Raw genomic sequence first — 26,178 nt, 5'->3', positions numbered from 1 at the left:
TATGAAGAAAACCATGAAATTTTTTTGAGATATTAAAATTTTAGTTGTTGAAAAACAAAATGATCGCATTTGAGGAAAATAATTATTAGGAATATAAGAGAATTAAATAAAGAAGTTGTAGTGTTATAAAGATTTTTTGGAATCACTTAAGATGCATATATAAACCATAAATTTCCGTATAAAAAACAAAATCAAAAGAGGTTGTTTGATGCCGAAAATAAAAAAAGGCTATAGATAATAAAAACCTAAATGGGTCGGATATTATAAAACATGTTATTCGACTCATACTTTCCGAATACAAAACCGATTACCCATTTAACCTTAACCAAACCCGACCCAAACAGGTTGGTTCGGATATGGTACCCGTTCTTCATACCTTTCGACTGAGAATGAGATGCCCTTAAACACCGCGCCGATCTTGGTCAACGTAGGGAACACGAAACTAGGAAAATGCCACCATCCTCATCGGCCGATGGACCTCTTACCGCCGCCTCTGATAACCCTAGTGGTTGGCGGTTCACGTGGGAATCCCAGTCGCACTCCCCGACGCTTCGTTTACTTTTGTTTAATTCAAACACCAAGCCCTCCATTCATTGCAGAAACCTCAAATTTAACCTTTTTACCGAACAATTACTACTAAAGATGTCGTTTTCCGAAAGTCAAGAAGCAGAAAAGGGAACCTCAGTTCACGTTCCTGTTCCTCGGGTTTTGATTGACCAGGAATCACCTATCCATTTCAGGACATTCGAAGACCACATCGAGGTTAAGCTCGTTTTGTTGCTCCCCGTGAACCATCCACTCGTTTCTGATTTTGATGCAATCGTTGATTCTGGGGAAAGCACGGATGAACCTCGTGAGCTTTGTGTGAATACTGGCAAGTAATTACCAAAATTGGTTCGTCAATATGTGTGTGTGTGTGTGTGTGTGTGTGTATTGTGATTATTGATCTTGTTTCTGATAACTCGGTTAGTTCCAGCGGCACACATCTTCTTTTCTTTTACATGTAATCTGTAATGGTTTGCCTCAAATATTCCAAGTGCAGGAATTATTTGTTGAGAAAGAACAAGAAAATCTCTCTCTTTCGACCTGACTATTATATATATATATTTTTTTAAAAAAAATTTACGAATAATTTTTTTTATTATTTTGTTTCAGATTTGAAAAAGTTATCGGGCATGGAGGAGGTTCATTTCTACTGCAGAAGTTGCTCGACCAAGCTTACAAAGGGCATCAGGTAGCCTTTCTTTGAAATATGATGTATTGATTAATTCGTTTTCCTAATTTAAAGATGCTTCATTTTCAAGTTTGATATTCCGTATCATCACAAATCAATAAAGTAATTGGCATCTAAGGTTAATCGACCATATTTTTTGTCCTAAAAAATTGATGGTAGTGCGTCGATTTAAGTGCTCCAGGAGCTCATTCTATTTAAACTAATTGAGGATTATCTTATAAAATAATATTTTTTATTTTATAAATTTTGAAAACATTTTTTAAAAGATCCAAAACATACCTTTCAAAAAAAAAAAAAAGAAGCTCCAAAACATTCAAGATCTCTTCACTACCCTAGAGAACTATCTTCCAAACAGGAACATGAAAGACCAAGATTGATGGCCTTAGGTCATGAAAAATGAATTCAACTTGATATATTGCTGAGCTTGTATTTTCACATTCTCAACTAATGCGATTTAACTGTGATGATTTTGGTCCAGATTGAGTTGACACCTGTAATTTCACAGATGCTTTGATGAAATGCCATCTATTAACTGGCGAGATGTTGCTGACAATTGGTTTGGGTCTTGTTGTTGCTCATTTGGCGGTGTAGGTGAGAAACTCGTGACAGAATACGCAAAATCGTATACCTGCGCAGCTGGTGTATGCCTATTGAATGAGACATCTGTTCTTTTAAGCAAAAATGATGTTCTGGGATGCGGGTTCTCTGATGCGATGGCCAGACTGCATTGTGAGCCTGAGCTAAATTCGACAGGTTATAGTGGCTGTGATAGAGTTTTTATAAATGGGTTTAGCACGCAAGGACATGCAAAATGTGGGAATCAAAATGTGGAGGCCTCAAACAGTGATGATAGCACAAATTTTCTTCATTCCATGGAAATAGATGTGACCGACTCAAAACACAAGCCTTCTAGAAATGTATCCAATAAGGATAGTTTATCATGCACCTCTCCTGCACTGCAGATCAAAGAAAAGGAAGCACTGATGAATGGACATTTTGCTGATGTAAAATATCAGATGGGTAGCTGTGATACAGGATGTTGTCCCTCTTTAAATGGAGTGTATGATGAACTTCTTGAAAATCAGAAAGTGTTTCTTGACGGTTTTCTTGGGGATGGTTTCATTGTTAAATCTTCTTCCCTTTCAAAAAACATAAAGTGGACCAACTTCTGTTGCCCTCGATGCTCCTCTCTTGTTGGATCATATCCATGCTTTGAGGATCATGCATCATTGGATGGTGGTATTCGATTGTTCAAATGCTGTATTTCAACTTGCTTGCTCTCAAGTGGATTCCATGATACATTCAGGTGAGCACCAAAGGTTAAAAATTTACTCCTTTTATGGATGCACATCATCATCTTATAATTTATATTCGGCTTTCACGTCAAAATTAACCTCATTTTTTATTGTATCACCTGGATCAGCATGACGTATCATACATCATATGTGATGGTTCATTCCAAAAAGCTTATTGCTTGTTTGATCTGTTGTTACCATGCGGTCTCTTTCCAAGTATGGTGTCTAAATTACTGTGTAATAATCTTGATCGGCCATATTCAGACTTTGATACAATTGGATTCTGTGAAGACCTACCTGCCTATATAATGTTGCTCGATGAACATGCTCTAAACCCTCTGAGGATGTTGATGGAGACCTGTCATTGGGACATATGGAAGGATAATTCAGCAATCAACATTGTAATCCTGAGCGAAAATGGAGGTTGAGGGTTGCACAAATTGGAGGGAAAAGTTTAATTTATGTATGGAAAACAGAAAAGTGACCAGTGACAGTATTAGAGTTTTATTGAACCTTGTGATTGTAGTTCCATCGACTTTCCTTTGCCTTTTCTTTTTAATCCTTTTTTAACAAAACCCTTGTCTTGAGGTTAATTATCAATAAGTAATTAATGCAAAACTTAACCTGCTAACAGGAACTACACTCTGGAGAAGATGTTTGCTCGCCAGTTACTGGAAAGTGCAGAAGATGAATTATCATTCCTGACTATTGTTAGAGACATACAAACTAAATCCCCAGTTTTGCGAATAACTCTCCTGAATCCAAATACGTGGTGCTGTACTGGATGCTGTGTGCACCCGGGGGAACCAGTTGCTAACCTGTTGATGTACCCTACTATCAAAGTACTGTTCTCTACCTGTAGTAATGGCATGGAAATTGATTCCAGGTAAGTTAATCCACCTCTGGTGTTGCATTTTCTCAGGTAGTTAATCCACCTCCGATTTGTAGGGTCCAAGTATGTATATGTTACATGTAAGAGATAAAAACAAGTATATCATGAAGTAATCAAACTGATAATGTGTTCATGCACAGTGGTGTGGATGGATGGGGGGGCAAGAATGAAGCTGATGAAGAAGTATACATGTTTTCATCTCAACTACAAGAATTGGTTAGAGGTTTGGAGCTTTCAAACAGTTGGTATCCACAATCATACAAGTCACTGCAGGGTGTTTTATTGTCATCCATGAAGAGGTAATGAATTGTAATACTATCATTGTGACGATAACTCAATTTGAGAATGGGGGAGCAACAATTTTTTAGATGAAATCTATTCAAATATTGTAATGGTGATCTCAATATCTATATTATATTGTTAGTTTAGCATCTCCTGCAGTAATAATTTCTGGTTACTATAATGTACCAAATATTTTCTAAAAAATATCTGTCACGATTGTGAGAAATGGATCTGGTCATGAGCAGGGACCGAAACTGAAGTGAATCAAAAGTCCAGCTGGAGCATTCGATCGAACAAATTTGAGCAGTTAAGATGAAGAATATCTTATGGATAGTGTAACGAAATGAAGGTACTGCACATTATGGGCTGAGTTGCTCCACTCTCGCAACACACGAGGTTGCGTTTAATGCAATTACCATCGATTTGATCCTGTCATCATCAGTACAATTTTTTAAGTTTAAGGCTCCAAGAAATCAAACTACAAATGAATGATTAGAGGCTATTTGCTCATGAATTAATAAGGTTAACGGGATGTTTTATCCATTCAATTTTGGTTTGAAGTGATTCATGTACCATGATTTGTTATGTACTCCTGCATATAATGATTTTTACAAGGATGCTACGTTGAGACCAATCGGACTTCTTACCACATGGATTCCATCTGTCCATGTCAATGCCCCGAAGACGATACCTCCTTTGCTGGTTTTATATGGTGTTAGATTAATCTTAAATGACTTGATTTCGGTATACAAAAAATGTTTTAACGTTATAAATCATAAAAGAATAGAGAAAATAAGATGAGCTCATCTAGAAAGAACTCATTTTTTTAACAGTTAAATTAAAATTAGTTGATGGTTAACTTTAGTTTAAAACTTGGGTAAAAAAAATTTATAATCATAACAAATATAATTTGTTCTCGTTTCTCTATCAGTAGTACCCCGAATGCCCATATTCCAGACCAAAACAATAACAAATTTTGTTTCTGCCATTCAAACTACTGTGCACCAAGTAACGTAACTGCTGCCTTACCAAAATTCCTCACAAACATCAGGAAAAAACCTAGCAACGGAAGAGTCAGAAACAGATTGTTGATCAAAATTATCACTCAGAAAGACTACAACTTCATATTCGTGTGTTAAAACTTATATTCGTTGAAAAATTATCGGATAGCTTTTTTTTCTTCCCTGGAATGATTCCTTCTTCATCGCACTTGAAGATTTATCCCGGTTAAAACTGTGGGTAAAACTAGAATGTCGTCATGGAACCTAGTTTTTTCTATGCGACACAAGATGAATTTTACTGTATAATGTAAACAGATGAGGTATGAGAAGCCTTAATGAAGCAAATGTTTCATAAATGCAATAAGAATTGCATGGGAATACACAAGTGCCGAATATCATTTTCATGTAGCGTGCACTAATAATTACATGCAATTTGTAAGTGTAGGCTCATTTCCTGCCAAACATTGACGAAACAATAGCGTGTCAAATTCCATCCCACTTGAAGGGGTTTATGACAGAGCCCATTGAAAAACACAACATACGAATTACACCAACACGTTGAATAGTAAGCACATCAAGTTCATCAACCTTCTTCACCAAACTCCTTTGTGAATCGTTCATGCACTTCAAGATCAGATTTACTAACTGTTGGTCTTTGTCTCGCTAGAACCTTGTCAAAGTCTGTTTTTGAAATGGGAGGAGGGATAATCTACAAAGGCATGAACCAGAATTGCGAAGCAATTAGATGCTAATGACTACAAAGGAATCAATCGGAATTAAGACACACTTGGTTGCTAATCTCTATACAGGTATCAATCAGAGTTGAGACATGTTAAGCTGCTAATCACGAATCTCAGTAGAGGCACTACTGCGACTACCTTGCATGCAGAAGAAATAAGTTATTGTTCTATCCTGTAATAAAATTAAGTCAGGTTTTAATGTTGAGCATTGAATACAAAAGCCATGGATTACTTGAGACCAAGGTATAAAAGTTTACCACCATGTTATACTATGTTATACTATACGTTATAAGTTTATGGGATACCTCAGCCCCCGGTAAAATAAGAGCTTATCATCTAGCTATTTTTTTATTCCCAATCACCAGTACCATGGCGGTTAATTCAGTGCATAATCATTCTCCATGTCATCCTTAACTCTCCAATGCCATGAACATGACAGTAGCTTCTCTTATATTCAATTGTGCATAATTTTACACTCAATAAACTCCAATAGAATCACACCCTTGTCTACTTTCACCTCGTGCATTGATTTCTATGTCCTATTTCTGTTACATATATTTGACTCCACAAGATACATAATCTAGAGTAACTAACTCCTTGTGACCATACAAGAGCTAAATGCTTGTTTCATGCACTATGAACATTTACCCAGAGCAGAGTAATTAACAAAGCACATTCGCACGAAATGCACGATAAAAAGAAAGAGAAACTCCACAGGTAAAAAAACATCGACTTCGGTCAAGAATATAAAGAATCTGCATAAGACCAAATTAATACCTTCGCAGCAAGTCCTTGTGCAGCAAGCTCCTGCATGGTTATCTGGACAGCACCTGGTTGCTTGGGTCCACATGGCATCCAGGTACCATTAGAAGCTTTGATAAAGAACATAGCATCTTGTGTTTTACGTACAGGCTCAAATAAAACATCTTTAACCTATTCATAGCCATGAAAAAGCCAACAGGTGTGGAGAAGACAAAATGAGCCATTCAATCATTAAAATCAGTGGATAAAGCCATTTGCACTTACACAAACAGAAATATCTGAACCAGAAAAGCCTTCGGTTTTACGAGCTAGGACTTCAAAGTCACTTTCAGATAAGTTATGTGGAGTATCTCCTAGATGCACCTTCATAACAGCAATAATACATATGAGACGACATTGACATATAATTTTTTATTCAATTCCTTCTCCGCACAAATGAAAAGAGATACCCTACTTTGAACATGTGTTGTCGTGCCTTCAGATCTGGTAGAGGTATATATATCCGCTTGTCAAATCGTCGCCTAACAGCCTACAAAATACATAGTTAGCCTAAATTTATTAGATAAAGAAATTCTACTCACTTTTCACTAAATGTTACCTGGTCAAGAGCATAAGGAGTATTTGTGGCAGCAAGAACAAGAACTTTATCATCATTGTGGCCTACACCCTAATGATTGCCATTAGATAGGAATAAAATCGTAAGCAATCCAAGTTCTCTTCATAAAAAAGAATTATCAGTGACACCAAGCCCAGGGTTAAAAACACAAACAAGGACCAGGGATGGCAAAACAAATTGTTTCAGTACCTCAATATAAATGGCAGTCCCAGGATTTCAAATCAACAGTTAATGAAGTAATATTAAACTGCCTTTCAAGTTGGGGATCATCTTTTCTTTCTTTTTTTTCAAACAGAAAATGTTTCTATATGATTATTTTTGTAATGATAGTATGATACAGATATCATCACAAACACACTTTGACCCAATAAGCGAGGGCAAACGTAAGACAAGCATATTCCACTACAAAAGTGCATGCTATCTTCTTTTGTGATTTTTAACACCAAATTCAATCAAGTTTTGGCAGGTATAACCAAATCCTGTGCGTGAACAAACAAACCAAATTGGTCTACTGTTGGAAAGCAGGTCAAAACCCCCAATTCACAAATGATATTGAAAGTAGCAGACAAAATATTGATAAAAGTCTTAAAATTCATGTTCCATTAAATGTTGGTGTGCATGAACATCATCCAATGCAAAGGGCCAACTAAGAAAGAATATCCAATTGCACAGCAACTCTCAAACAACAGCATATAAAAACTTTCAAATGCATAGAACAAATAAAGAAATCTTTCAATATATGAAACCCAAATTGGCTAATTCAGACATACTCACTTGAACTGGAAGAGGATAGAATAAAAAGGAATAACAAATTAGCAGTTCAAGCATAACATCCAATAAGTGTAGATAGAATAGACAGAAGAAATTGCTGCGTATATCTTTTCTTCAAGTTGCAAGAGAAATTAAGATGTGACTCTCATTGTTTGTCACAAATATTACCTGCATCTGCACCAACAACTCTGTTTTAATACGTCTTGAAGCTTCACTCTCATTTCCTTCTCCACGCTGGCCACACAAGGAATCTATTTCATCAACGAATATGATAGAGGGAGCACTTTCACGAGCCATTTGGAAAAGGTTGGAGACAAGCTTCTCACTTTCACCCATCCATTTCGAAACCAAGTCTGAAGAAGAAACACTGGGAAAGAACAGCAGTTGGCATGCACCAATTTTAAGGCCCAAGTACCCAATAGTTAATAATGTGATATAAATGTACTCAGCAGTTGGCATATTCTTCAAAGTTAGAACAGCAACAAACACAACAATACAAGAAACATATCAAACAAAACAAACATGAAGCAGTAGATCCTTTCAGGGAAATAATATCCAACAGCAACAGGCAGAAAGTACATTAACATTTTTACATCAGAAGACTGGATGAACTCACAATCGATAAATGGTGGGTTTATCTATAAGAGTTTACCATATGCAATAGAAGAGTTGAAGGAATTAAATACATATTGAGATTTCAAACAGATAAAGATAAAAAAACAAGATAATAGTTTTGTCAAATGAATTCGTGTCATCTTTTCAAAGTTAGAACATCAATAAACACAACAAGATAAGAATCAGATCAAGCAACTGCAAAATGAAGCAGTAGAACCCTTTACAGGGAAAACATATCCAACAGGCAGAAAGTATATTAACATTTTGACTTTATAAGACTGGAAGCGCGAATAATCGATAAATGATAAGTTTATCTAAAAGAGTTTACCATATGCAAATGTAGAGCTGACGGAATTAAATTATTAAATACATATCTACAAAATTCTTGCGCCATTGAAGATAGACAAGTTACCTGAAAAAGGTTGAATCAGCTTCAGTTGCAACAGCCTTGGCCAAGTATGACTTTCCTGTTCCAGGTGGACCATATAAAAGAAAAGCCCTCCACGGACGCCTCTTGCCTAAAAGCACAGGACAGTAATTTCAGTAAAAACTCAAACTCAAGTATGAAATGATATGCTAACCAGATAAACTTCTTTAGTTCTTTGCATTAGCTCAAAAATTCAACTCTATGACCAGTAAAGAGAAAAAACAAAAAACAAAATAGAAAGGTGCACAAAGGATAAAATTATACCAGTAAAGAATTGTGGGAACTTCACAGGAAGAATCACTGCCTCCTGCAAAGCCTGCTTCGCGCTCTCCAATCCCGCGACATCATTCCACTTAACATTCGGCTTCTCCCTAATTATAGCAGAACTCAACCCAGCACGCAGCTTCTCCTTGTCCCCATCCTCCCCATCATTCCCATCTTTCTTGGTTTTCGGCCGGGTAGCCACCGCAGCATCACCGTTCGACGCCGGGCCCGACCCGCCCTCGTCGAGCACGGCCCGTATCTCCTCAGCCCGCCGCAAGTACTCGGTAAACTTCTGCGTGATGGCTTCCTTGATTTTAGGATTCTTTTCGTACTTGAGATGGGTTTTGAAATACTCTAAAGCGTTCATATACAGAGGGAAGGCTTTGGCATAGTTTCCAGCATTGTCTTCCGCCACTGCCTGTCGCACATACTCGATCGCTTGTTCTTTGAAATTGCTATACATCGTCTCCGATCAGGAATATTGATACATGTACATATGATTTTACGCTCTCCTGCGCGATTTCGTGGATCGGAAGGAGCGGGAATAGGCGGATCGGAAGAAAATCGATAATTTGAGGGTTGATATTTTTGATCAATTGGTTGATCTCAATTTTTGCTTGGGGTTGAATTGTAGAGAAATTGATGCTAAATCGACACGATTCTGCTTTTAGACAGGGAATGGAACACGCTTTTGTTGGCCGCGTAAGACTCAATTGTTGCTTGACCATAAAATAATGCATGTTTAGACTCCTTGGTTTTATACTTTTATTTGTATGTAAATTCAACTCACCGTACACTATTCGGTTTTGTTGATGTTATTTCTATGGATAATATCCACTCGATACAATATATGTACTAAATGAATAAATGATCATTTATTCAACCATGATATATAGATGAGTGAACACGATTTACCAATCAACACACATGTCATGTGTTGAATAGATGAAGACACTAACACATTTGCATCTTATTTTCGTGCTTTAATTTTCTCAGAAACAATATTAATATTATATAGTAACTAAGTAAAGAAAAAGATTGTTCTTAGCAATCATTACCTCCGTTTTGGTGTTACTAATTGTATTTTTCAAATCGTGAAATAAGAAATCTAAAATAATCTTATAAGTTTAAACAAAAGAATTAACCATTAACTAATTTAAAACTTTTGAAAAATATATTGAGACGAAGTCAACATCCATGTTTTATTTGTTGATGAAGAAATTTTTAAAAATAGCCTCTATTTTAAAATAAGTCTCTTGTGAGACGGTCTCACGAATATTTATCTGTGAGACGGGTCAATCCTATCGATATTCACAATAAAAAGTAATACTTTTAGCATAAAAAGTAAATACTTTTTCATGGATGACCCAAATAAGAGATCTGTCTCATAAAATACGACTCGTGAGACCGTCTCACACAAATTTGTACCTTATTTTAATTTATTCATTTACACGCATAATTAAGATATATTTTAATAATAACAATAATTTTTTTAAAGAAATTGGTTAAAATCTTTGATTGCGTGTAATTTCCACTGGTTGGGTCCAAAATTTCCTATATTACTCATCTCAGCTGCGTTCGCCCGCGGCTGCCGGGAAATGGGGAAACACGGCAAGAAGCAAAGCCACGACCACCGCAGGGGAAGAAGAACCTCGTACACTGTTAATGAAGACGACGATGAAGAAATCCAAGGCTGCCCACTAAGCCCGCAGACTTCAACTCTTCAGAAAACTACTCTCTCCGATTCTGATCAAGAATCCCAAGAAAAACAAACGGAGACAGAAGAAATCCCATCAAATAATGATGACACGCCTTCAAAGTTCTTGCTTTATCAACAATCTGTGCAGGTTTACAACTTAGTTTAGTGTTTATCTATGTTTCTATTTAGTGAAATCTTGCATATGAATGGGACTAATTGTTTTATATGTATTTCTTGCAAATGCAGTCACCCAAAGGGGATATAAGCTATTTGCAGAAGTTCTTTCTGATGTATGTGGGTGGAAGGGTTCCCCTCCATCTCCAGGAAGACTTCTGTGGAACTGCCCTTTTGAGGTATTTATAATACTGGCCCCTTTTCTTTCTTTCTTTTTATTCCTTCTTTTTATAATTCCGAATTGCTCTTGCGTGTAGTTGATTATTATTTTATCATTCTGTTATTGTGGGGGAAATTGCATTCTTTATTTAATCCCAAGAAAACAAAGAGTCTGTCGTTTGGTTTGGTCATCCGGATTAATACAATGACATGCTTCTTACTTCAATGTCCGTCTACATGTTATGTTTCAATAAATTGTTCTCTTGATCGGTCAGGTTGATGCGATTCTATAAATGGAGAGGGCTTTGATTTCATTTCTCGTTTATTGTCCACCATTTCCTTTAAGGTTGTAGTTTTTATGGAAACTTTTGTGGAAGACAAAACGAACTCCTTGTCTTCCCTTTTATTTGGTTAAGATAGGAAACAATTTTTTTATTGAAGCTAAAATGTAGAATTGGAAAATAGGAAATTACTCCAATCAGTCTTATGAAAAATAATTTGACAAACTAATTTCGGTGTCTGGTCTCCATGCAAGCAGATCACACAATTATCAATTTAGGTTAGTACAGGTTACCGTCTTCTTAAAAACTTGTATTAATTCCTTCAAAGCTTTGTCAGCCCATATTTGAGTATTGTTTATGGCTTATGAATGCAATGTTATACTTACTTAAGGACGTACCCTTTTTACCTATTTTATTGAACAGTGTAGAATGGATTCACGGTGATGCTAGGCGAACTGCTGTAGGATTAGATTTGGATCTCGAAGCGCTGAATTGGTGCATGGAGAACAATGTTAATAGAATCGGGGCTGATATCTGCTCTAGGATAACACTGTTTCATGGAAACGTTTTGCAACCACTTGCTTCAAAATTGATCAACTTTGATCACGACGAGATTATCAAGAATACTAGATCGAAAGGTGATGGAAGTGATTCATTGATCTGCACCGAAAATTTTTTGTCGGAGGGAAGGCCTGAGGCTACTCAATCCATGAAAGATACTCAGTTGCCAGGAAGAGATATAGTGTGTGCTTTCAACTATAGTTGCTGCTGTCTGCATAGCCGCAAAGAGCTGATTTTGTACTTCAAGTATGCACTTCATGCTCTGAGTAACAAAGGTGGAATATTTGTGATGGATTTATATGGAGGTACCTCATCAGAAAATGAACTGAGGCTGCAGAGAAGATTTCCGAATTTTACGGTATCTTATGCTACAAAGTTCTACATTTTAGTGGCACGTCGTTGCATATGGGCTGAATATTCCTTTTATGTGATATTTATTGCAACATTATATTTAATGTTATTAAAATTACTATCGTAAAGTCAGAAATATTCTTTCCCTCTGTAGAATTATCAGAACATGAAAACTTCAGTGCTTTTGGCATCTTTTTAAGCTCTGAAGACAAAATAATAATCAATGAGCTACCGAAATGTGGTTGGGGTACTGAATTAATTGGAATTTGTTTTGATTTTTGTCGTAGATATCTTCTCATTCGATCATCCATCATGTAAATAGAAGATATGAGTACTCCCTAATGACTTGCATGCCCAAGAAGATATTTTAGGAAAGAGCAAAAGGCATCCAAAATTCAGAGGATGTAAAGAAATCCATCTACTCGAAAGGATTAAAATTTTTGGATTGTAGCTCTTTTCCCTTAAATTTGAGTTCTCAAGTCTCCGTGTAATGCATTTTAATTCATTTTAAACCTTGAAAAAACACTTACCGCAGTAAAACCTATTATCGCGTGGTTTTGTAGTGGTGTAGTTGGATTTTGAAGCATCAACATTTTTGTGTTTTGTCCCAGTGGGAAACCAGGATTTGTTGTTTAAAGACTCACCAATTACTCGTCTATGTGCTGTTTTTTCCATTATAGCATTCTTGAATCTTGCTGCACTTTACCACTTCACATAAATATTCTCGACAAACAAACGATTTCAAGTTCTGAATCCTGTAATATTTTACAGCATTTCACCACCATTCCGTAATGATTGTTGATGCTATCAAATATTTTTGCAGTATGTTTGGGAGCAAGCTGAATTTGACATCATTCAGAGGAAAACAAGAATCAGTCTCCACTTCCATCTCCAAAAGCAGCAGAAAAAGCTGCGGCATGCTTTTAGCTATAGCTGGAGACTGTAAGCTCGACCGTCCTTGTCCACCTGTTGTATAAATTTTCTTATAAATCTTCAATGCCTTTTTTTATAGTCACTTTCTTGACAAAACATGCATAATTTAATCACGATGTTTTCTAGATGGTCCCTGCCTGAAGTGAAGGATTGTTTGGAAGAGGCTGGGTTTCGTGCCGTTCACGTATGGATTCGCAATATGCCCGACAGTGAACAAATTAGATGCTCAGATGGCTTCTCCGTTGGAAGAGATGTTAAGTATGAAGAGGCTACGAGTTTCAAACAACAAGATGCATGGAATGCGTATATTGTGGGTGTTGCATAGTTACTTCTGAAATCCTGCACAAAAATCAGGCAATTCCCGTCGTTGTCTTGGTCATCAAAGAAAATTTAATTGAAGATTGTTATACACCGAATTTTATTTCCTTTTGGATTAATAGACCGGGGTGTTTACCTTATGTACTGGTTAGTTATGGCATAATTTCATCACATGACACCTTATATTGATGTTCTTTCAGTGTTGAACTAAAGAAAGCTGGTAACACGATTTCCTTGTTTTATTTTTTTTGTTTTAGTTTTTCAAGACTTGATTTGCCCAGATGAATGTACGTGTACAGGATATCTAGGGGTAGAGTCGAGTAGAAACTAGGTAATCAAGAAAACTTAGTTCCTCTGACTAACCATACTAATCAGTTACGGTGTATTGGTTGCTAAAAGGGTAAAAGAGTTATTATGTTACTTGCACTAATTGATGGCTGTTGTGCAGATTTGATTCTGTAACTTGGACATAAATTGTGCTGTGTTATACTTCGTGTGATCACCAGTTCACCACCAAACAACACTCTTGAAATCATGTTCCCTTACTGAACACTCGACGCGACACCCTTTCTTACACTTTTAGCGTGTGTGCTAGCTGTGTTAAGACTCTAGCTTGAAGATGTATTTTTTATGGCTTGTTTTGTAGTGATGCCCGATTTAGCATTATTATCTCGAGTTGTTTCTCAAGGGAAATAATTGTGATTTGCTGTAGCCTGACTTTGCAAGCAATGAATGCGCATGATGTTTGGAAAACGTTGGCTTATGTATTTGATTTTGGCTCCATTGAGCACATGATGGGATTAATGCTGAACACTTGAAAGAGTTGTGGAGTGGTCCTCTTGTGTATCATTTCTGGTTCCAGTCTCAACCCATGCACTTATACTTACATGGATGACATTAAGATACCAAAATTCTCGCAATTGGTGAGACTGGAACACCTGGTAAATCGAGCCTCGGGGTGAAGGAGACCAAACGTTCCTTCTCAAACAATATGGATTAAATTTTCATGTGCAACACTTTTTTGTATTTTAAATTTTGCCCGACTCTTCTTTACATTGGAGTTGTGGGAAATGTTGACGCTTCCGAAATAATGTAGCAGACGTAAATGATGTTATGTGATACATTATCAGACCTACTTCAGCGATTAGTTTCAATTTCGTTAGACAAATTTCCACTCAGCCAAAACTTCCAATCCAATGTACACCATTGTTTGATATGATACTATTCAAATGCCTCGCTCAAACTCAAAGATGGACATACTTGCAAAAGTTCATTTTGATTTCTCTTTTGCATCCATCGGTCGAGTTTTCAAATACGGCTATGAAAAGTTTGCCTATCGTTTGGCAACTCTTTCTTTACTGAATTTGATTGGCTAGTCGTAATCAAATGGGAACGTGAATATAAGTTTTTAGATGTCAACGTTTCATAAAGAGAGAATCAAATGTTAAGCTGGGAAAATGTACTCAGAATTTCTTTATTTTTGTAATGGTCAAATGAGTATATTATTTTTCCAAAGCCTTCACCAAATATTTCCACCTCGGTTAGAGTTTATCAAATGTTAAGTGTGAAGTTTTTAGAAAGATTCCTCCTTTCAAGGTAGGGATTTCAGAAGATAAAACAAAACAAAACAAAACAAATTAGGATAACTTTCTAGGTTGGTGCATGTCTGAAAAACATCAGCCTTCCATCGACCCACACAGAACTTATTTTAAATTTTTTTTTCAAATTCCACACACGTTCGATCTCAAATATAATAAATTTTAATCGACAGCCGCCTACCAAGCTATATTTCCCTTCAAAACATCACAATATCTAACATATACGTCAAATAATTGTAAATATGCACAATGAGTCTTATCAAATATCAATACACCATGGGAATACAATTAACGGTGGTGATGTACACATTAATTAATTTAGTAAGTCTTATGCGAGATATTTCATGAATTTATATTTTGAGATATATCGACTCAGTTTATACTTATGAAAAATAATAATTTTGACATAAGAATAATAATTTTTCATGGATCGGGTCGGATTAGAGACCAGTAACTTGTGAGACATAAACATATTAATTTTTTGTAATTTTAATACACAAGCAACCACACTTATAGGCTTAGCCGGCAACCACCCTATGAAGCTAAGATGAGGATCTCACGAGACGATTTCACAATATCCGTGAAATAAGTCAATATGATTCGTATTTTGAGTGAAAAGTAATATTTGACATAAAAACAAACACAAAACTACTATAAGACCGTCTCACTGCTCAATTTTGTGAGACAGATCTCCTACCGCACTTTACTTATGTGAAATTATTTTTGTATGTAAAAAAATAAATTTTCACTTCATCGTTTTGTAAGACTGTTATACATTAGATCTATTAAAAATAATAGATTTTCATCGGTCGGGTTGGGTATGAGATCTGTTTCACTAAGAGATCTGTCTCACAAAATTGATTCGTGAGACAGTCTCACATAAGATTTTTTTTTTGTGACGTAAATATAATTACTTATCTAGCTGATCTTTGTTTTCTTTTGACGCGGGTATCATAATTTAAAATTTAAATAAATTTATTTACTCGATCGGAACTATTTAAAACCGAAATCAAAACCGTGGAGAGAGGTAAAGAAATATTGGTTAGGAAACTAAAGCTTTATCTTTTACAATATTTAAGTGACACAATTATACCATCTTGTATAACTTTTGACAAGACGCAATAGCGTAAATTCTATGTATATATTTATTTCAAATTAGGTAAAACGATGAGAAATGTTAAATTGAAATGGTTAATCTCAGATTCAATGGAAACATTCACTGACTTAAAACTTGAAATAATATATAAATGTAAATATGTACACATATAACATGTGTTTCATAGTAAAAATACTATTTAAATAAAGAAATTAAAATTTAATGAATAAAATTGTCTGCAGGTTCAATTTATAAACTTTGATTGCGGAATAAAACCGTCCAATTATTTTTTAACAAAGAAAAATCAAAATGGTTTTTGATACAAACGATGCGATGGGGACGAAAAAAGATAATTACCCCTAAATAAATGAGGTGCAAATGGACATATATGCATGTTCATTAGGGAGGCGTTAATAACAGAGATTGCTAGGCGCTAGCTACCCTATATGCCTCATTCCAATATATATTCACCTGCCCACTTGTGAACTTAAATTTTTTTAAATTATATAGCAGTTTAAACGTCACGTTTCGACTGTGTTTCTCACAAAAATAAATATTATCTCGGGTCATTTAACTAAAAAAAATCTCCAAATTGATCTAGATCACTTTCGATGCCGGTGATGTTAATTTTTATGTTACCTGATAATCCTTTTTTTAGGGACCTAATTATAATAATTTTCCTTGTCAAGGTGTGTCACATACACTTCGAGAAAGCCGATGATGTTGTTTCTGTTTCTTTATTTGACCTGGTCAGAAAGATGAATATTGAATAATATTGTACGTAGATTCCAAATGCTGTCCTAAATACACCTATAAATTGCAATTATTTATGTATTTTAAAATTCAAATTTCCGCTAATTCTTCAGTATGGTTCCAAATTAAAAGAAATCAGTTGGAAACTCAAAATCACACACCAAAACACAGTAATTAATGACTAAAAACATTAATTATAATTAATTTCTAATATTTCCCATGTTCGTTGTAGTTTCTGAATGCCTCTATGGACCTCGGATCCAACTCCACCAATATACATTTGCACCAGTTCCTTCTGTTGTTTCACTTTCAATTTTGCAGTTCGTATCCAAATCCAATGCGCATTTGTTTCTATTCTTCTTTAAATCCTTGTTCAACATGAATCAGAACAAGACTCTTCTTATTTCCTCCAAATTCTTGCACATAATCTGTAAAGAGATTTTGAGATTGATTTTTTCGTTGATAGTTTCTCAACGACCCATTAATGTACAGCTCAGCCAAGACCGGACTGCGGTCTCATTACATCACTTTGATGCTGATAGTGGTGGCCGCCACTCTCACCATCCAGGCAGTGCTCCACTTTAATGGCGGTGCCTTTCAGCTGAAATATGAAATCTCACCAGCTAGAATCCCTCAAAAACCAGTCTTTAACGAAACCCTTTTGAAATATGCTGCTATTGAAAGTGGGGAGGCTCGTGTGAAACAAGAGGTTGAGGATTTGTTGGATGGGAGTTTCGGAAACCGTGGCCAAGAGAGGTCTAATTTTCTGTCTTTTGGTAGGTACCGTATTGATTTGAGGCATAAATCGTCTAGAGGGACTCCATCGGAGCTCCATTCTCCGGAGTTTAATCGTCTGTGGTTAACTTTTAGGAAGTATTTGAGTGGTTGGTGGAGGAATAGAAGGCTTCATTTGGATACAATGTTGGATTTTGCTAATTATGCAAAGGTTGCTGTTGAGGAGTATAGTGGAACAAAGGGTTCGAGAAAGAGATACAAGAGTTGTGCTGTGGTGGGAAATAGTGGGATTTTGTTGAGGAGTGATCATGGTAAGCTGATCGATAGTCACGAGATTGTTATTCGGCTAAACAACGCGAGAACTGTGGGTTATGAGCGTAACGTTGGGGTGAAAACGAGTGTATCTTTCATCAATAGTAACATATTACATTCATGTGCTAGCTGGGCAGATTGTTTTTGCCATCCTTACGGCGAGAGAGTGCCTATAGTTATGTATATATGTCAACCGGTTCACTGTTTCGATTTCTTGGTGTGCAATGCTTCGCATAAGGCGCCTCTGGTTGTTACAGATCCAAGATTTGATATGTTGTGTGCCAGGATTGTGAAGTATTACTCGTTGAAACGGTTCGTGGAGACAACCGGAAAGGGTTGTGGTGAATGGGGGGCCGCTCACGATGCACTCGAATTCCACTACTCTTCGGGTATGCAAGCGATCATGCTTGCTGTGGGAACTTGTGAGAAGGTTAGTATTTTTGGGTTTGGGAAATCTAATTCATCTAGACATCATTACCATACGAATCAGAAGGCCGAGCTTTCGCTACACGATTACGATGCAGAATATGATTTTTACGAGGATTTAATGAAAAGACCAGAGGCTATCCCTTTCATGTCCGATGAATTCAAGTTTCCTTCTGTTGAAATGTATCACTAAAATTTTGTAGGATTAATTTCTTTACTTTTTTTTTATTATTACGCCAGCTCCGATCGTGCAACTACGTACATAGGGAAAGAACTAAAGTTGTAACGATAATATATATTGTTTCATTGTAACTAAAGAAGTTGAAAATGAAGAAATATACTTTACAAGCCTGAAGCCGCCCTTTTCGCTTGTTTCGATGTTCTTGAATTGTTAATATTAATCTTTACGAAGATCAAATCATCCTCAAACTAACAAACTTTGATATATAGTGAGGATGTTATGTTATTTAACGGTTCCGTGCACACATTGCGTACTTAAACGATAGTTTTTGGCATGTAATAATAATTAAGTATGGACTCGAGTAGAGGAGTGTATGGACAAAATTTTGTTTATTTTAATCAGGGTTGATTTTTCCGTAAGATCTTTTGCAATTAGTTAGTGTAATGGCGATAATTAATAAGGTAGAATAATTATTGAAGTAGAATGATTTATTTTAGTTAAGTGCACTAATTTATCTTGTTTTAAAGAACAATATTTCATAACTTTGCTGTGAAATTGGTCATATGGTTTTATTGTTGACTTGTTGTACCAAAAGATCAAAGGTGTCTCTCTGCTTCTTTATTACAAGACAAGATATGTTAACTCAAAAGGTTGAAACTATACATCATTTTTAGATTATTTCGTTCTCCCTTGAGAGTTTGGACGCTCTATTCTTGAAAATCAATTTTGATACGAAGTTGATAAATAACGAGGTGGCACTAAATAAATATTATACGACGAAGTCAAATAATGAAATGATTTGGTTAAAAATAAATAAATAAAAAACTAAATGTGTCAAAATATAAAATATTTTGCAGAAAATAAAGGGAAGGTAGAAAGTTGTTCATTGGAAGAAATATTAATTAGGATACAAGGAAGTGCAAATGAACAATGAAAGCGGCCTAATTATGATCAGGCCAGCTCTTTCATACGAAAGGATCCAATCTTATTTAAGCCCAATTGGGTTCGGGACTTAGGTTACAATCATAAAATTGTTGGGTAATTTAACCTGATAGAACTAGAACTTATTATGCAAAGGCATGTTTAGATTATTAATCAGAAGTCTGAAAAGCAGTTACCAACTCCAAAGAATTCATGGGTATGTTTTCTATTTGGGTGGGGGTTGGGGTTCTTGTTGAGGAGATTAGTTGTATTGCAAGGAGTCGAGCCGAGCCGAGCCGAGCCGAGCTGCTTGTGAGCTTGGAGATTTACTTGAGAAGCTTCCTTGATGCCTCTTTCTCCATGGATCGGGAGATTGGATATTTACATGATCGAGGAGCTCATGGCTCGGTCAATTATTCTAATTAGTCCTCGTTGCACCTAGTGCTGATATCCGTCCCAAGAAGGCGGGGATAAGTGATATATGCGACGAATAATATCCAGAATTCGAGTCACTCATTGTATTATTGTATTTATTAGCTTTATTATAGCAGTCGGATCATAAAATAATCACCATTTATACACACTCGTTAAAATTCTCGGCCTTAAAATCGAATCCTCCAAGAGCATGAAGGAGCTGAAAACAGAAAGGTGGAAGAAGAAGGAAAGGAAAATTCATCTGTGTCCACTACTTCTTGGCATCATATATAATGATTCTATACATATTAGCCACATTCTCTTGTAAAAAAGGAAATAAGTTTAGTCTAGCTAGCTATATATCTGCTCCATATCCCAGTTTTATGAATAAAGCATGCATGCAAAAGTTGAATGTCCCTGTTTAAAAAAAGAGATTCACACCATGGTAGATATTTGAGAACATTTGATTGAAGCTATACATTTAGGTCTTGGTGTTGAGTCCTGTCGATCCAAGAAAAGACAGATCAATGGATAATTCTTTGTTTAATCCCTAAATACTTGTCGATAAATGAAGGAGGGTGTCTTGTACTTGGTCACTTCTCTGTCAAACACGACAGCTACGGTTGGAACTGTTGTGATTCTATCTTCCCAAGTGTTAGGTGTGTACGTACGTAGAAAGGACACTGTGCATGCATGTTTTGTTTCGAATTCGGCAGTTGTAGTTTGAGTCATTTTATGTTCGCTTTGAACAAGGTTGGATAAGATTCCAATCATTGAATGTAGCAGTACTAGTGTGATTTGAGAACGAATCATTCTGAATAATAATCACTCCAGTAAAGATAAAAAAATTTATATCTTTTTTTTTAAAATATAATATGCATGTTTTATGTTCTTTTTAATTTTGTTACTGAGTCTACTAATTTTGAACTAATGATACAACTTGTTGTGTAACTCAACGATAACTCGCAATACTAAAAATTTATAACTTTCCAAACACTACATATTTAGAATTGTTTCGGACTTAATTGGGCTCTCTATTTAATTTCATGATAAAGTAAATGATTGAAAAAAAAAATTTTAGGATTTCTGCTGATCACTCATGTCATATTGAATTATCAATGTTTGAATTTTAAATGGTCGATAACTTTAATTTGGTCCCTAACATGGTTGGTCAACAGGGAAGTTAAATCAAATTATTTATCCTAGTCTAGATATTCTTGAAACTTTCAAATAAGTTCCACCATTGGTTTGTCCTAGAGCCCCATACAAGCTAGTTTGAAAAAATAACACACACTAGTCTTTGCCTCTGGATAGGCTCAAAAAGTATGTCAGCCTCTATAATATGGTTTTTATAAATAGTTTAATTACCATTTCTTTGAAACTATGATGAAAGGAAATTTGTATATGTTGTTCTTAATCATATATGCTTTTTAACATCAATTTTAATCAAATTTCAGGCTTAATATGATATCTTCGTTTGATTTTTTTTGTTGCAAATTTATTCTTTTTTTCTTGATGTGACATTGATTTTTAATTCTTTTTCAATGTGATGTTGAAACGGTTTTAACGTGGTGCTTTCGTAGCTCCTACGTGTATTACAATGTCACATCAACACTCCTATTAGAAAAAAACTTTAATTGATAACAACTACTATTATGTTTTTTTTTAATTGATAACAACCGGAAAATTCGATCATGGGGGGCGAAATTTTTTTTTTTTTAAAAAATATGTATAGAAAATATAAAAGTTGATAACAACTACTATTATGTTTCTGAACAAAAAACCTAATTATAAAAAAATTATTTAGTACAATAAAAAAAACTTTAGTTTTTAAATAAATTGCCTAGACAGAGGAGCTATAAGATATAGTATCAAAGTTGTCGATGTTTTATCCACGACAGGTTTTACAATATTTAAGTTTGAGTAAAAATAATAATATTTTAATTATTTCAATCCAATTGAGAATATAAAAATTAGAGTACAAAATGTATATATAAAATCACAAATTATCCATTTATTTATTATGCTTAACTATTTTAAATTGTGTTCGACTTTTTATAATTTCAAACTCGTGAACGTTTTCAATATATATTTGTAATTTACTAGTTTTTATAAAAATAAATTAAGTGGAGATATTAAAAAATAAAATGTTAGCACCTTAAAAAACTTAAAGACATGAATTTAAAGATAGCATCAATGAGAGAATATATTTGGAAAAAAAAAAGGAAGATAAATATAGGATAATTAGGTAAATTTGTTACGATTTATATTTTGTTTTTATCTTTTTATTTTATTTATTTATTTATCTTATTTGTAAAATTATATAAAAATGAAAGAATTTTTATTGAGGGGTAATATAATTATTTAAACAAAAATTTTCAAAAAAATTATTTAAATAGAAATATTTGTTAAATATTTCGGTGGATGAACCTAAAAATATGGCCAAATATATAAATATTTTAGATAAAACAACATTTACAAAATAATTCGGGGGTGAGTGTCTTGTGTGTATATATATATATATATATATATAATCGCAAAATCTCCTCGAGACTACACCGTATATACTTAATAAGATTCGGTTTCAGTCGTTTCAAAGCAACGAACCCTTACAAAAATGTATACATCAGTCTCATCCAAATCCTTTAGCCAAACAACCACACTAATTGGCGAATCAATTGTCCTCTTCTCACAGCAAATTTAACGTTAAAAAAGCCTTCGAATCCGCTGTGATAATTGAAAATGCATGCAATTCAAACAGAAACCTTAGGGTGATCATAGCAACATTTTCTGTGTACTTTTTATCCTTTGGTTATACAAGTAATCTTGTAGATAACAGACAATTAAAATTACCTAAAATACTCTACTATCTGCTGTCACATTCAACGGAACTCTAAGATAATCCTAACAATAAAAGGTAATTAATAAGTGGGATTTTTTGTACGAATAATATTCGATTAAAATGGCAGGCATGGCTTAAAGTAGTTAGAGATGTCATACTATACATAGAAGCATAGATCTATATGACTATATGTGTGTATACTTGATTACTTACTTTTTTTAAAAAAAAAATCGTGATTTCAAAGTAGTTACATGCCTTATATCAGTCATAGATAATTTTTAGTTGACCCCTATTTTTTACAAAAAAATAAAAAAATTTTGTCTTTTGGTTTTCTTAATAGTTTCTTATTATATATATATAATTGTTGATAATAACGCGACTCGAATTTTTTAAACCGTATAGATCAGTCCAAACATCATGTTTCGATTGATTTGTTTTCGGAGATAATTATTGTACCGAAAAAATCAATCAAATTAAACTAGTGCTTTTTTGTAAGGATAATCTTCATTGTGCCAATTATTATTTCCAGGTCAACTTTCTTCTGTAAAGTATATCATGTGTAGTTTAAAATGTTTATTTTCTTCACCTATAGCCTAAATTTTAATCTTAGTTTTAAATGAACATGATTTCTTGGATTACATAAATTTAGGTTCCACGTATTTGAAATTTTGACTTAAGTATTTTAAAACCAAGTGATCACATTATATATAGCATATATATAATAGGATATAAAATTAATACTGCTGAAATTAAACATTCATTTAAAAAGGTTTGGTCTGATTGAAAAATCATGCAGAAACATGTGGTTTCAGATTTCTTTCATGTTTTTAGATCGCCTGATAGTTACATGCCTTATATCAGTCATAGATAATTTGTTTTGCTTCTTCTTTCCCTTCATTTATGAATGGTGAATTTCTGTCTTGGTTGATTAAACTTGCAATGACGATTATCATCAATAAAATTGCGAGTTTTAAGTTTAATGTGATTTAATTATAATTTTGATCAAATATGTTTTTTTAATCTATCATCTCTCTTTTTCTTGTAAATTAAATTTAAAAAATAAAATAAGTACAATCCAATTATTATATATTATAAAAACTTTACAAACAGATATCACCATAATATTAATAATTATCGGCTCATGGAGAGAAGAATTATTTTATTTTCTCCATTAAAATCCTGCAACTCAAAATCACTTAGTACAAGACGATCCGCCATTGATTCTTGAAACCCATTTTGCAATAAATGATATTCCAGTGAAAACCTAGGAAGCCGCTAACGTTTTCTTGCAGCAGTTTCCCGCTGGCAATTGAAGAAGACAGCGGCAACAGGAAGACCCAATTCATTCTCCTCAGCAAACCTCCTCGTATTGAATCCGTCCCTACAGATCGGCGGTTTCATCACCGATTGTCTCTTCTTCTGCTTGAACAGCAGGAATATAAACCTGTGGATTCCGATGTTCGGCCTCGGCATTTCGTAGCTTACTGCTTCTTTCCCTGTTTTTTATTATTTTAATTATTATTTTCTTGATCATTATTAATTTATATTGCTAATTAATAAATATTAACATTAATCAAATGGGTTTTCGCATACCAAACGAGGAATCCGTGGTTCCTGGGATGTCTGTAACTATCCTGTGAATTTAGTCAAATCAAGTTATATCTGTCAGTGGTGTGGTCAAGATAAACATGTGCGAACATATAATGTGGTATGAATAATTGGCGTTGTAAGCTGTGTTCGTTGATCTGGATGTGTGTCAAAATATGCCCTTATACTGCAAATTATTTAAATAGGATCACAAATTGATATATATCTAATTTTATTCTTCATTCGTCGACGGGAATACTGATGCGATTTACACAAGTTAGTATTGTATCGGTGTCATATCAAAAAAAAAAAGTTAAAATTATTAACAAACAAAGATAACATATTAAGATTGAAATTTAACAATACGAGAAACAAAAATTATCAATACTCAAATATATGACCAAAAATACAATTTTCCCGTATTATATTTTGTTTACTCCCTTGGCTTAAGACAATCAGGCGTTATTGGAATATATGTTGTAATTACATTTAACCCTTCAAACATGATATTTTTTAGAGTTAGACTTGCATATTACATGTTTCGTATTGATTTTTTGATTCGATGAGATTAATAATATTCGTATGAAGATAAAAAGAGCATCCTTGGTTTGGATAAATAGGCTTCTTTTGAACCAAAGAAGTGATGAATAATTATTATTTTTCATAATATTAGCTTATCATGGAAAATAAACGCAACCTAGTATTTTATTTTGTGTTGATTAATATGTTAAAAGTTAAGTTGATCGATATGCACGCACAAGTGAACTTTTAGAATCTGTTTGTTGAATATATATGGAAAAAAATTAAGGTAGTGTTTGCAATAACTTATTTTAAGTGGTTTCAAAATTCTAACGAATGAAATGTTTGGAAATTATACGTAGAAGTCGAGAAGAATTTAAAATAATATATCACAAACACTAACTAGTAAAGATGAAATGCAATGAATATATAGCTGAACTTCAATTCAGAGTCAATACCCAATTTCTAACAATAATTGAACTACTAAATTTCAAAATACTTGATGAATTCATGACCGACTAGATCTTATATTCACCAGTTCACCGATGTAAGCGTGATATCGGAATCCGAAAAGTCAAAAATTAAATCTTTGATGTTCCATATATTTTTGCATACTGATCATAACCCTAACAAAATCAGGTTATGCTCATCGATAACCTGAATAAAAATAGATTCTTTGATTCATAAATCATAATATCAGCTGGGATGAACAGTACATAGTTAACTTCGTGGCCGGAGAATCGTATATACCACAATTTACGGCGGATCGAAAAAAGAATTACTACAAATCTGTTATACTTACTGAATATTTAATTTTTTACGTGTCCCCGACCTAATAAGTACTACATATTTTATTTTATTTTTTTAAGTTTGGGAACATTATATTTTCAAACATATTATCCATTTATGATATTATTAAGCATACCAGTGTAAATGTTCTCTGAGATAAGGATCACTTGGTCCTGGAACATCAGGATCCGTCATGATCTGAAACAAAAATAAACCATCAAGAATTTAACAAGCAAGCTTGACAAGATTAACTGAAATTATAATTATAAATAGCCAAAAAAAAAAACCCAATATTTACCAGGGTGAAGAATGATCTCATGTCGCCTCCATCAACTTCAACCCTAGGTTTAGAAGTAACTGTGGAAGGGTAGTGCTCATACCCGTTGTACACATGCTTGTTCGAGTTGTACGTCACCGACATCTTCACACTGGGGTAGAAATCATCGACAACATCTCCGATCACTCTACCGATTACCAGAGGATCTGATGACATTTTTGCCATAAAATATGTATCTCAAGAGAAAATTTCTTACTTCAGATGATTTTTGCTTTTCGGAGAATGGAATAGCAAAGCCCATGTATTTATAGTGGCAACAAGAAAGAACCCTACTAATTGAGAAACTTTTAGGT

General features: G+C 34.4%; 5 protein-coding genes across 5 annotated transcripts; 3 read left to right on the top strand and 2 right to left on the bottom strand.

Moving 5' to 3' along the window:
• Positions 1 to 284: 284 nt before the first annotated feature.
• On the top strand, positions 285 to 4,329 carry LOC140969199 (uncharacterized). Its single transcript, XM_073430472.1, has 8 exons — positions 285 to 874; positions 1,156 to 1,234; positions 1,740 to 2,540; positions 2,658 to 2,837; positions 2,920 to 3,009; positions 3,164 to 3,415; positions 3,562 to 3,720; positions 3,949 to 4,329. The coding sequence occupies exons 1-8, from the start codon at positions 451 to 453 to the stop codon at positions 3,959 to 3,961; spliced, it is 1,998 nt and encodes a 665-aa protein (XP_073286573.1). The 5' UTR covers positions 285 to 450; the 3' UTR covers positions 3,962 to 4,329.
• Positions 4,330 to 5,027: 698 nt separating this feature from the next.
• Positions 5,028 to 9,553, bottom strand: LOC140969239 (protein SUPPRESSOR OF K(+) TRANSPORT GROWTH DEFECT 1). Its single transcript, XM_073430532.1, has 8 exons — positions 8,900 to 9,553; positions 8,621 to 8,726; positions 7,762 to 7,960; positions 6,805 to 6,873; positions 6,661 to 6,735; positions 6,471 to 6,569; positions 6,222 to 6,377; positions 5,028 to 5,413 (listed from the first exon to the last, which is right to left on the bottom strand). Exons 1-8 carry the CDS (start codon positions 9,360 to 9,362, stop codon positions 5,288 to 5,290), a joined length of 1,293 nt encoding a protein of 430 aa, XP_073286633.1. The 5' UTR covers positions 9,363 to 9,553; the 3' UTR covers positions 5,028 to 5,287.
• An 865-nt stretch (positions 9,554 to 10,418) lies between these two features.
• Positions 10,419 to 13,623, top strand: LOC140969189 (uncharacterized). Its single transcript, XM_073430458.1, has 5 exons — positions 10,419 to 10,746; positions 10,845 to 10,951; positions 11,636 to 12,131; positions 12,948 to 13,066; positions 13,184 to 13,623. Exons 1-5 carry the CDS (start codon positions 10,498 to 10,500, stop codon positions 13,380 to 13,382), a joined length of 1,170 nt encoding a protein of 389 aa, XP_073286559.1. The 5' UTR covers positions 10,419 to 10,497; the 3' UTR covers positions 13,383 to 13,623.
• A 3,506-nt stretch (positions 13,624 to 17,129) lies between these two features.
• LOC140969275 (beta-1,6-galactosyltransferase GALT29A-like) lies at positions 17,130 to 18,588 on the top strand. The gene has a single exon (XM_073430582.1). It carries the CDS (start codon positions 17,307 to 17,309, stop codon positions 18,486 to 18,488), a length of 1,182 nt encoding a protein of 393 aa, XP_073286683.1. The 5' UTR covers positions 17,130 to 17,306; the 3' UTR covers positions 18,489 to 18,588.
• A 5,219-nt stretch (positions 18,589 to 23,807) lies between these two features.
• LOC140969267 (CEN-like protein 2) lies at positions 23,808 to 26,178 on the bottom strand. The gene is made up of 4 exons (XM_073430570.1): positions 25,847 to 26,178; positions 25,685 to 25,746; positions 24,247 to 24,287; positions 23,808 to 24,149 (listed from the first exon to the last, which is right to left on the bottom strand). The coding sequence occupies exons 1-4, from the start codon at positions 26,048 to 26,050 to the stop codon at positions 23,929 to 23,931; spliced, it is 528 nt and encodes a 175-aa protein (XP_073286671.1). The 5' UTR covers positions 26,051 to 26,178; the 3' UTR covers positions 23,808 to 23,928.

Source organism: Primulina huaijiensis, unplaced genomic scaffold (assembly GCF_012295235.1).
Source record: "Primulina huaijiensis isolate GDHJ02 unplaced genomic scaffold, ASM1229523v2 scaffold40277, whole genome shotgun sequence".
NCBI lineage: Eukaryota > Viridiplantae > Streptophyta > Magnoliopsida > Lamiales > Gesneriaceae > Primulina > Primulina huaijiensis.
This window is presented reverse-complemented; position numbering and strand designations above follow the sequence as displayed.